Here is an 11,586-nt window from a genome sequence, read left to right as displayed (position 1 = left end):
TTTTTTTTTGAGACAGAGTCTCGCTCTGTAGCCCAGGCTGGAGTGCAGTGGCCGGATCTCAGCCCACTGCAAGCTCCGTCTCCCAGGTTTACGCCATTCTCCTGCCTCAGCCTCCCGAGTAGCTGGGACTACAGGCGCCCGGCACCTCGCCCGGCTAGCTTTTTTGTATTTTTTAGTAGAGACGGAGTTTCACCGTGTTAGCCAGGTTGGTCTCGATCTCCTGACCTCGTGATCCGCCCGTCTCGGCCTCCCAAAGTGCTGGGATTACAGGCTTGAGCCACCGCGCCCGGCCTATTTTTCCTCTTAAAATGTTTTAGTAGTTGCCCTACAGCTTACAGTATACATTTTAAGTTAATAACATTCTGTCTTTATACACTACACTACTATTGAAAAGACCTTACAACAGTATTCTCCCAGTTCCTCCTGTCTTTTGGGCTACTGTTATGCATTTTATTTTTACACATGCTATAAACTTACAATACATTGCTATTATTTTACTGTAGATGGTCAGTTATGTTTTAGAGTGGTAAAAAATAAAAGTCTTTGTACATGTACCTTCATTTTAGCCATTTTCATGGATCTTCACTTATTTGTATAGATCCAGTTTTCTCTCTGGTATTACAGTCCTTCTGCCTGAAGGACTTTAAGTTTTCTTGTGGTGTGGGTCTGCTGGTAATGAATTCTGATTTTTTTTTTTTTTGTCTGAAAAAGTATCTATTTTAAAAAATCATCATGATGCTTTTATTGAGATATAATTCACATATAATAAAATTCACCCTTTAAAAATGTACAGTGGTTTTTAGTATATTCAAAACCTTGGCCAGGCACAGTGGGTCACACCTGTAAAATTAGCCATGCATGGTGGCTCATGCCTGTGGTCCCAGCTACTTGGGAGACTGAGGTGGGAAGATCACATGAGCTTAGGAGGTCGAAGTTGCAGTGAGCAGAGATCACACCACTACACTCCATCCTGGGTGACAGAGTGAGACCCTGTCAAAAAAAAAAAAACCCACAAAATGTTTTGCAGCCATCATCACTAATTCCACAATACTGTTATCAACCCCAAATAAAACCATACCCATTAGTAGTCACTTTCCATACCTCCCTGTCTTTAACCCCTGGCAACCACTGTCTTTGTTTTTGAGAGGTATTTTTCACTGTGTATAAGATTCTGGGTTAGTGGTGTTTCGTTTTCTTTCAGTCCTTCAAAAAAATACACTTCATTGTCTCTGGCTCTCATAGTTTCTTTTGAGAAGTCTAGTATATAACTGTCTTTTCTCTTTTGTATGTAATGCATAAATGTGTGCTTCTCTCACTGCCTTCCCCTCCACCTCCCTCCACCCCTGCCTTTAAGATTTTCTCTTAGGGCAGCTGTTTGAATACATTGTGTGTATGTGTTTTGTGTTGGAATGCATTGTGTGTATTCTCTTTGCTGCTTGGATCTGCAGTTTGATATCTTTCATAATTTATGGAAATTTATTGGCTTTTTCTTCTTCAAATATTTCTTCTGCCCCATTTTCTCTTTCTGGGATTCTAATGACATGTGTTAGATGATTTAATTGTCCCATCGTTCTTGGATATTCTCTCCGTTTTTCTTTCTTTTTTTCTCTGTTTCAGTTTGGATACTTTTCTTTTTTTTGCTTTTTGTTTTTTTTGAGATGAAGTCTCGCTGTGTCACCCAAGCTGGAGTACAGTGGTGAATGTTGGCTCACTGCAACCCCTGCTTCCCAGGTTCAAACAATTCTGCCTCAGCCTCCCAAGTAGCTGGGATTATAGGCACGCACCACCATGCCTGGCTAATTTTTTTTTTTTTTTTATTTTTTTTTATTTTTAGTAGAAACGAGGTTTCATCATGTTGGCCAGGCGGGTCTTGAATGCCTGACCTCCCAGAGTCCTGGGATTACAGGCATGAGCCACTGTGCCTGGCCATTATTGACCTACCATTATTGACCTATCTTTAAGTTCACTGAGTTTTTTTTTTTTTTTTTTTTTTTTTTTTTTTTGAGACGGAGTCTCGCTCTGTCCCCTGGCTGGAGGGCAGTGGCGCGATCTCGGCTCACTGCAAGCTCCGCCTCCCGGGTTCACGCCATTCTCCTGCCTCAGCCTCCTGAGTAGCTGGGACTACAGGCGCCCGCCACTGCGCCCGGCTAATTTTTTTTGTATTTTAGTAGAGACGGGGTTTCACCGTGGTCTCGATCTCCTGACCTTGTGATCCGCCCGCCTCGGCCTCCCAAAGTGCTGGGATTAGAGGCGTGAGCCACCGCGCCCAGCCAGTTCACTGAGTCTTTCTTATAGTTACTATCTCTCTGCTAAAATTCCTTATCTGTTCATGTATGTTGTCCACCTTTTCCACAAGAGTCTTTGACATTAATTTTACTTCAAGTTCTCTGATAATTTCAGCATCTGGGAAATGTAACCTTTTGAATCTGGTTCTATTAGTTTGTGTATCTCTTGGTAGTTGATTGCTTTCGCTTTTTTTGTGTGTCTTGTAATTTTTTTTTTTTTTTTTTTTTTTGAGACGGAGTCTCGCTCTGTAGCCCGGGCTGGAGTGCAGTGGCCGAATCTCAGCTCACTGCAAGCTCCGCCTCCCGGGTTTACACCATTCTCCTGCCTCAGCCTCCCGAGTAACTGGGACTACAGGCGCCCGCCACATCGCCCGGCTAGTTTTTTTTGTATTTTTTCAGTAGAGACGGGATTTCACCGTGTTAGCCAAGATGGTCTCGATCTCCTGACCTCGTGATCCACCCGTCTCGGCCTCCCAAAGTGCTGGGATTACAGGCTTGAGCCACCGCGCCCGGCCTGTCTTGTAATTTTTTTATTGTTGCCAGAGATGATATGTAGGACAGAGACTGAGATTAATAATATGTCTGGAAGTTCTTCTATTAGACCATTAATATATGAGGTTAAGTCAGTCTTGTCAGGAATTGAACTGGATTTGGGCTTTGTTGTCACTACAGTGCTTTTGTTTGATCACAGGCTTTCAAGGGCTCTGGTGTTACCCATTGTTTAGGGTAAGGATTGACTTTCCAGAGGGTTTCTCAGCAGCCCTGCTCTCTTCCGTTGTTGCATTTTCCTGTGATCCTGTGCCTTAGACAGGGTCTTTCTTGTGCCCTTTTCCCTCTTCCAGAAGTAGACTGCTTCTGCTTGTCACTTAATGTTTGTCATCTAAACAGAGGTGGAGGCAGTTCTCCGTTCAGTCTGTCTTAGGCAGACCTGGCTCTATGACTTAGTCTTCCCCAGGGCGTAGGGGGCTTTTTCTTTCTCTCCTTCCCCAGCCTCCGTGGGTCTTTACCTATATGCTAGACATGAAAGGGATTATTACCCTTTCCCTGGCAGCTTAAGACTTTTGCTCCTTAGGGGAAAAGTGATTAGGTGAGGCAAGGGAGCTTGATTTTAAAGTATACAACAGTGAGGATGGCTTCCTCCAGGCTCCTGCCCTGTCCCCAGTCTGTTTTGAGCACTGGCAAAGTCCAAGAAGAAGAGCCTGTGAGCTGGTGCAGACTCCTCTGAGGTTTGCAGCTCCCAGGGATTCTGTACTATCCTGCCAGCCCATACGCTGCTTGTAGACATGTGATAATAACATTATCTGAATTCTTACCTGCTTGTATGAAGGCTTGTGTCTTCCTCCTGTTGCTGCCAATAAGCCAGTACTTGTGTCCCATTGCCCCTTGGAGGACCCTGTCTTTTCTTAAATTACAGGGAAATTGATCGACCTCACCTCTGATGAGTTTAAGAAAAGTTATTATTTTGCATATTATCCAGCTTTTTTCTTATTGTTAGAATAGAAGTGATGTTCTTTCCAGCTTTCTACATTTTAGGCCTTGAATTGAGTTTTGAACGGCAAGTAAGAATTGGCATGAAATTCAATTCAATTAAGAAAGGGTGGGAAGGACATTTTGGGCAGAGGAAGATTGCTTCAGCAAGACACAGGAGCATGAAATTTCATGAGAGCTTCATTTACCAACAGCTGGTTTGGGTTCAAATTAACAATGTGAGTTATAGCTAGAATGATGGGTCAGTTCACGGAAGGCCTAAATGTCCAGTGAAGGTGTTAAATTCCGAAAGTATTAAAGTGCCATGAATCTATAGCTTCAGTTGGCATTTGCCACCAACCTTCTTTCCTTTGGTGACAGAGGGGTTAGTAAGACATGGGCTGAATTACTTTTAAAATGATTTCCATGCTCTCGAGTCTGAAGTAGTACCCACCCTGCATGTAGAAGAAGTCTACTGAGTGCATCTAATCTGCCCATATATTTTGCTTCCAGTCAGGTAGCACTGGTGCTGCAGATAGTCCTGAGAACTGGGAGAAAGTCTGGGACAACTGGAGGCTGCTGACAATGGCTGGGATCTTTGACTGCTGGGAGCCCCCAGAGGGAGGAGATGTCCTGTATTCCTATACCATCATCACAGTGGATTCTTGCAAAGGCTTGAGTGACATCCACCACAGGCAAGTCATACTTCTTACCCCTGGATCCAAAAGGATCCAAAGGAGAGTTTGTCCTCTGCTTTTAGGTAGCTTTAGAGAGTAGGAAACCAAGTCGTTTTATAAGGTAAAGTTACAATCAGTTTGACTTTAACATGACATACATTCCTAAAAATCACTGTGCTATGTAAAAGGATAAAATAAAAACCACATAACTTAAGGAGAAAATGGGGTTGAGACAACACTTAAAATGTTGTCAGTGACACATTAAAAATAATGGAAACCTAATAAAACAGTAGCACTGCTTTATTCATGTTAGGTGGTTAAGAAATAAATAAATACTACAGGCGGGCCACGGTGGCTCACGCCTGTAATCCCAGCACTTTGGGAGGCTGAGGTGGGTGGATCACGAGGTCAGGAGATCGAGACCATCCTGGCTAACACGGTGAAACCCCATCTCTACTAAAAATACAAAAACTAAATTAGCTGGGCGTGGTGGCGGGTGCCTGTAGCCCCAGCTACTTGGGAGACTGAGGCGAGAGGATGGTGTGAACCTGGGAGGTGGAGCTTGCAGTGAGCTGAGATCGTTCCACTGGACCCCAGCCTGGGCGACAGAATGAGATTCCATTTCAAAAAATAAGTAAATAAATACATAAATAAATACTACAATAAATATGGCACTTTACCTTGGCAAGACCTGAAGTTTGCTTGTGGAAGTGGGTGTTGGAAGAAATGCATGTCATGAGTTATTGTGAAGTTGTGGAAGGAAGGTTATGTAAAATTTTTTATCTTTTGCAATCTTAAATCCTGGGGCACATTTTTTCTCCTTTGAACGTATTTCCTTTGAGGCATGCATTTGTAATAGATACTGTTTAATCAAAATTGAATATTTGATTCAATGTATAGCCTTCTCCTCCAATTAACTTCTGTATCACTGCTAGAAATTCTTTTTTTTTTTTTTTTTTTGAGACGGAGTCTCGCTCTGTCACCCAGGCTGGAGTGCAGTGGCCGGATCTCAGCTCACTGCAAGCTCCGCCTCCCGGGTTCACGCCATTCTCCTGCCTCAGCCTCCCGAGTAGCTGGGACTACAGGCGCCCACCACCTCGCCCGGCTAGTTTTTTGTATTTTTTAGTAGAGACGGGGTTTCACGGTGTTAGCCAGGATGGTCTCGATCTCCTGACCTCGTGATCCGCCCGTCTCGGCCTCCTAAAGTGCTGGGATTACAGGCTTGAGCCACCGCGCCCGGCCCTAGAAATTCTTTAGCAGCATTTTCATCTGTACTTGTGGCTTCTCCCAATAGCAGAAAGCTTTGAAAATTGTCGCCATGTTCGAAACCAGTGAACTAACCACCACTAGCACTAAAAGGAGCCCTTTGGGGTATTTAAGGTTTTATTTATATATTTTTTGTATGAACCTTATAGGTGCTTTTTTTTTTTTTTTTTTTTTTTTTTGAGATGAAGTGTCGCTCTTGTCGCCCAGGCTGGAGTGCAATAGCGTGATCTCTGCTCATGCGACCTCCACCTCCCGAGTTCAGGCAATGATTCTCCTGCCTCAGCCTCCTGAGTAACTGGGATTACAGGCATGCACCACCATGCCTGGCTAATTAGGTGCTTATTTTTATATTTATTTTTTCAGTCACTGAGCAGAGGTCAAATATAGATGCTTGTTTATATATAAATAAGTGCTTTCTCTTTCTTTTTTTTTCCTTGAGACAGAGTTCTGCTCTTGTCACCCAGGCTAGAGCACAATGGTGCAGTCTCAGCTCACTGCAACCTCCGCCTCCCAGGTTCAAGTGATTCTCCTCCCTCAACCTCCCAGTAGCTGGGATTACAGCCATGTGCCACCATGCCTGGCTAATTTTGTTTTTTTTTTTTAGTAGAGACGGGGTTTCTCCATGTTGGTCAGGCTGGTCTCGAACTCCCGACGTCAGGTGATCTGCCTGCCTCGGCCTTCCAAAGTGCTGGGATTACAGGCGTGAGCCACGGCGCCCAGCCAAGTGCTTTCTCTTTGTGAGAAAGGGTCCAATTTTTTTTTTTTTTTTTTTTTTGGCACTCAGTCCGTATGCTAAATAATCTCTCCATTGCTTCTACTCTTTTAGGCCTGGTTAGTGTTGACTTCAGAGTACTTCTTTTTTTTTTTTTTTTTTGAGACAGAGTCTTGCTCCATCGCCCAGGCTGCAGTGCAGTGGTGCGATCTCGGGTCACTGCAAGCTCCGCCTCCCAGGTTCACACCATTCTCCTGTCTCAGCCTCCTGAGTAGCTGGGACTATAGGCGCATGCCGCCACGCCTGGCTAATTTTTTGTATTTTTAGTAGAGACAGGGTTTCACCGTGTTAGCCAGGATGGTCTCGATCTCCTGACCTTGTGATCCGCCCACCTCGGCCTCCCAAAGTGCTGGGATTACAGGCGTGAGCCACCGCCCCCGGCCAGAGTACTTCTTGAAGTTGTTCCAGCCATAGTCATTTTGGGTTTTTTTTGTAGCATTATCACTGATGTGGACTCCTTGATATCCTTTGCTCGGGAAATAATCACATGTTCTGATTTTTCTTCCAGGATCTTTACTATTTCAAGCTTCTCTTCAATATTTAAAATGTTTCCATTCACATGCACTGCCTACCATGTTTTGAGCCAGGAAGCTTAGACATGTTTGAGATGTTAAATGTGTGTCTTTTTATATATATAGAAAAGTTCAGAAAGGCAAAAGAAGAGCAAAACACAACTTTGTGAAATAGTATGTAGTGAGCCAAAGTAGCAGTCAGTGTTTGAGATGTATGCACTTTGTGTATTTCTACAAGGCTCAGTTCAGCTGGGTGCCATTTTCTGTGTTCACCTTATGTTTCTCACAGATGAAACTGTGCATAAGCAAACACAAAATTTGCACTGTGCTCCAATTACTCTCTAATATATTAGTGGCACTGGAACAGATTTGCATTTTAAACATAAGCATTGGCAGAACTGACTATACTTGTATTCTACCTTTATAATTTCTGCCAGAGCTGAGTACTCCCTGAAGTGATTTTTTGGAGTTCTCCTGAAAAGAATGCATTGTGACATCTGTCAGGATTACCTGCTTTAGCCTTGTCCTAGGTTATATCTGTGAAAATATGCTTTCATGTGATATAGTTCTCTTGTAGTAATTAACCTTTAAAAATTACATTTCATTTAATCTAAATCACCATTCATTTTAAAATGTACCATTGTTTTATGTTACAGTGTTTAACATTATTTTATATGTTATATATATGTTTAGGAGACAAATGAACATTTGTCTGTATCTGAATCAACTGTACCACCCAATAAAGTGTGTGCCACACTTTGCATTGACTTGGGACATAAAACTGGAAGCTAAACCTAGTATATTTTCCTTACATCCTCTGGGTACCCAGGAGTCATGTTTCACACCTTCTCTGCTTTTCTGACACATCATTTCCTTTTGTTCACAATTTTCTTAGTGTAAGTCTTTGAGAGGTGGTGACGCTTGAGATTACTTTTGATAGACAAGTTTTCAAGAACTATTTTCCCTGCATTCTAGGCTGGAGTGTCATAGAAAGTTTACCAATTTGCTAGAGTGGACACTGGAGTACACTAGACCAGTCATAGTACTCATCACTGTCTTTGCCATGAAACTTTATAACGTGGCTCTCCAGGTGTTGAATCTGGTGCCCTGTCACCCTGTGCTCAGGGAACACATGGCAGCAATCAGCATGTGAGGCGCAGAGGGAGGGCAGGCTCCCCTTGTGATATCTGAGCTATCAGCTGACTCAAGTCTCTCTCCCTTCTCTCCTTATTCTCACACTACTTCTCCCAACCATTGTCTTGACTTCCCTGGCCAGGATGCCTGCCATATTAGATGGAGAGGAGGCAGTTTCTAAATGGCTTGACTTTGGTGAAGTCTCAACTCAGGAAGCTCTGAAATTAATCCACTCGACAGAGAACATCACCTTCCATGCAGTCTCTTCTGTGGTGAACAACTCGCGAAACAATACTCCTCAGTGTCTGGCTCCTGTCAACTTGGTGGTCAAAAAGGTAGGGGCCTGTGACTGGTACAGTCCTTNTTTTGAGACAGAGTCTTGCTCCATCGCCCAGGCTGCAGTGCAGTGGTGCGATCTCGGGTCACTGCAAGCTCCGCCTCCCAGGTTCACACCATTCTCCTGTCTCAGCCTCCTGAGTAGCTGGGACTATAGGCGCATGCCGCCACGCCTGGCTAATTTTTTGTATTTTAGTAGAGACAGGGTTTCACCGTGTTAGCCAGGATGGTCTCGATCTCCTGACCTTGTGATCCGCCCACCTCGGCCTCCCAAAGTGCTGGGATTACAGGCGTGAGCCACCGCCCCGGCCAGAGTACTTCTTGAAGTTGTTCCAGCCATAGTCATTTTGGGTTTTTTTTGTAGCATTATCACTGATGTGGACTCCTTGATATCCTTTGCTCGGGAAATAATCACATGTTCTGATTTTCTTCCAGGATCTTTACTATTTCAAGCTTCTCTTCAATATTTAAAATGTTTCCATTCACATGCACTGCCTACCATGTTTTGAGCCAGGAAGCTTAGACATGTTTGAGATGTTAAATGTGTGTCTTTTATATATATAGAAAAGTTCAGAAAGGCAAAAGAAGAGCAAAACACAACTTTGTGAAATAGTATGTAGTGAGCCAAAGTAGCAGTCAGTGTTTGAGATGTATGCACTTTGTGTATTTCTACAAGGCTCAGTTCAGCTGGGTGCCATTTTCTGTGTTCACCTTATGTTTCTCACAGATGAAACTGTGCATAAGCAAACACAAAATTTGCACTGTGCTCCAATTACTCTCTAATATATTAGTGGCACTGGAACAGATTTGCATTTTAAACATAAGCATTGGCAGAACTGACTATACTTGTATTCTACCTTTATAATTTCTGCCAGAGCTGAGTACTCCCTGAAGTGATTTTTTGGAGTTCTCCTGAAAAGAATGCATTGTGACATCTGTCAGGATTACCTGCTTTAGCCTTGTCCTAGGTTATATCTGTGAAAATATGCTTTCATGTGATATAGTTCTCTTGTAGTAATTAACCTTTAAAATTACATTTCATTTAATCTAAATCACCATTCATTTTAAAATGTACCATTGTTTTATGTTACAGTGTTTAACATTATTTTATATGTTATATATATGTTTAGGAGACAAATGAACATTTGTCTGTATCTGAATCAACTGTACCACCCAATAAAGTGTGTGCCACACTTTGCATTGACTTGGGACATAAAACTGGAAGCTAAACCTAGTATATTTTCCTTACATCCTCTGGGTACCCAGGAGTCATGTTTCACACCTTCTCTGCTTTTCTGACACATCATTTCCTTTTGTTCACAATTTTCTTAGTGTAAGTCTTTGAGAGGTGGTGACGCTTGAGATTACTTTTGATAGACAAGTTTTCAAGAACTATTTTCCCTGCATTCTAGGCTGGAGTGTCATAGAAAGTTTACCAATTTGCTAGAGTGGACACTGGAGTACACTAGACCAGTCATAGTACTCATCACTGTCTTTGCCATGAAACTTTATAACGTGGCTCTCCAGGTGTTGAATCTGGTGCCCTGTCACCCTGTGCTCAGGGAACACATGGCAGCAATCAGCATGTGAGGCGCAGAGGGAGGGCAGGCTCCCCTTGTGATATCTGAGCTATCAGCTGACTCAAGTCTCTCTCCCTTCTCTCCTTATTCTCACACTACTTCTCCCAACCATTGTCTTGACTTCCCTGGCCAGGATGCCTGCCATATTAGATGGAGAGGAGGCAGTTTCTAAATGGCTTGACTTTGGTGAAGTCTCAACTCAGGAAGCTCTGAAATTAATCCACTCGACAGAGAACATCACCTTCCATGCAGTCTCTTCTGTGGTGAACAACTCGCGAAACAATACTCCTCAGTGTCTGGCTCCTGTCAACTTGGTGGTCAAAAAGGTAGGGGCCTGTGACTGGTACAGTCCTTTTAGAGCTTTCTGTCTTCTGTCAGTGTGCCCTTTCTTTTAGGATGTGGCCTTTTATGATCAGCCCTTTAATTTGGACCATCAAAAGCTCTCATGCTCCTTGTACACGGCAAGGTAGTGTAGAGCAGTGATTCTCAAACCTGGCTATGACTCAGAGCTCCCAGGAAAAGAACTGTTTCAAAATGTAAATGCTAGACCCTATCCAGACATCCTGAATCAACATTTAGAGCTAGGCTTGGGCTTTTGTATAATTAAGAAGCTTCAGGCTGGGCACAGTGGCTCACACCTGTAATCCCAGCACTTTGGGAGGCCGAGGCGGGCGGATCACGAGGTCAAGAGATGGAGACCATTCTGGCCAACATGGTGAAACCCAGTCTCTACTAAAAATATAAAAATTAACTGGGCATGGTGGCCCACGCCTGTAATCGCAGCTACTTGGGAGGCTGAGGCAGGAGAATCACTTGAACCCGGGAGGTGGAGATTTTAGTGAGCTGAGATCGGGCCACTGCACTCTAGCTTGGTGACAGAGCTAGACTCCATTTCAAAAAAAAAAGCTTCAGCTGTGTGCAGTGGCTCATGCCTGTAATCCCAGCACTTAGAAGGCAGAGGTGGGAGGGTAGTTTTACCCCAGGAGTTCCAAACCTGCCTGGGCAATATAGTGAGACCCCGTTCTCCACAAATAGGAAAAAAAAAAAAAAAGCTTCTTTGATGAGTCTGTTAAACCAAGTTTGAGGACTTCTAATCTAGACAGTGATTGTGAGAAAGACAAAGGAGCCCTTGACCATATTGTGTCTCCCTCCCCAACCAGCTGTGATTTTTGGTGTCTCTTTTCCGTATCTTTGCTTTCTGAACTACAAGTTGGAGGAGCTCCAGTCCTTAGTCTCCTTCAGGAGGATTTGAGAGCATTGCTACCATGAACCTTAACTTCTTAGAATCAGCAAGGATCCAGAGGGTGTATTTTAGGGAGGGAAGGCAAACAAGCAGAAGGCCTAAAGTGGGGAAAGAAGTTCCAGAGCAAAAAGCTGGTCCCCACTGACATTTGTGGGTAAGGGTTTAGGAGTAGCGATTGTTTTTAGGTGGCATGGAGGGACTTAAAGTAGGACATACTTGGAATGTTCCAAGAATAGACATTTTAGAATGCCGTGTTAAGGATGATTGTTAGAACAGCTGTCCCCTATTTTTCTTAAAGTTTTTTCCATACCCAC

At 43.4% G+C, this 11,586-nt stretch overlaps 1 protein-coding gene across 1 annotated transcript in view; it reads left to right on the top strand.

Annotated features, from left to right (window-relative positions):
* Positions 1-11,586, top strand: part of HMCES (5-hydroxymethylcytosine binding, ES cell specific) — a 32,918-nt gene that overhangs the window by 17,782 nt on the left and 3,550 nt on the right. The window contains exons 5-6 of the mRNA XM_017884992.1: positions 4,266-4,447; positions 8,256-8,448. Of these exons, the coding sequence (XP_017740481.1) occupies positions 4,266-4,447; positions 8,256-8,448 (375 nt within the window). The remainder of the gene's footprint in view (positions 1-4,265; positions 4,448-8,255; positions 8,449-11,586) is intronic.

This window comes from Rhinopithecus bieti, unplaced genomic scaffold, assembly GCF_001698545.2.
Source record: "Rhinopithecus bieti isolate Rb0 unplaced genomic scaffold, ASM169854v2 scaffold_13262, whole genome shotgun sequence".
Taxonomy (NCBI): domain Eukaryota; kingdom Metazoa; phylum Chordata; class Mammalia; order Primates; family Cercopithecidae; genus Rhinopithecus; species Rhinopithecus bieti.
This window is presented reverse-complemented; position numbering and strand designations above follow the sequence as displayed.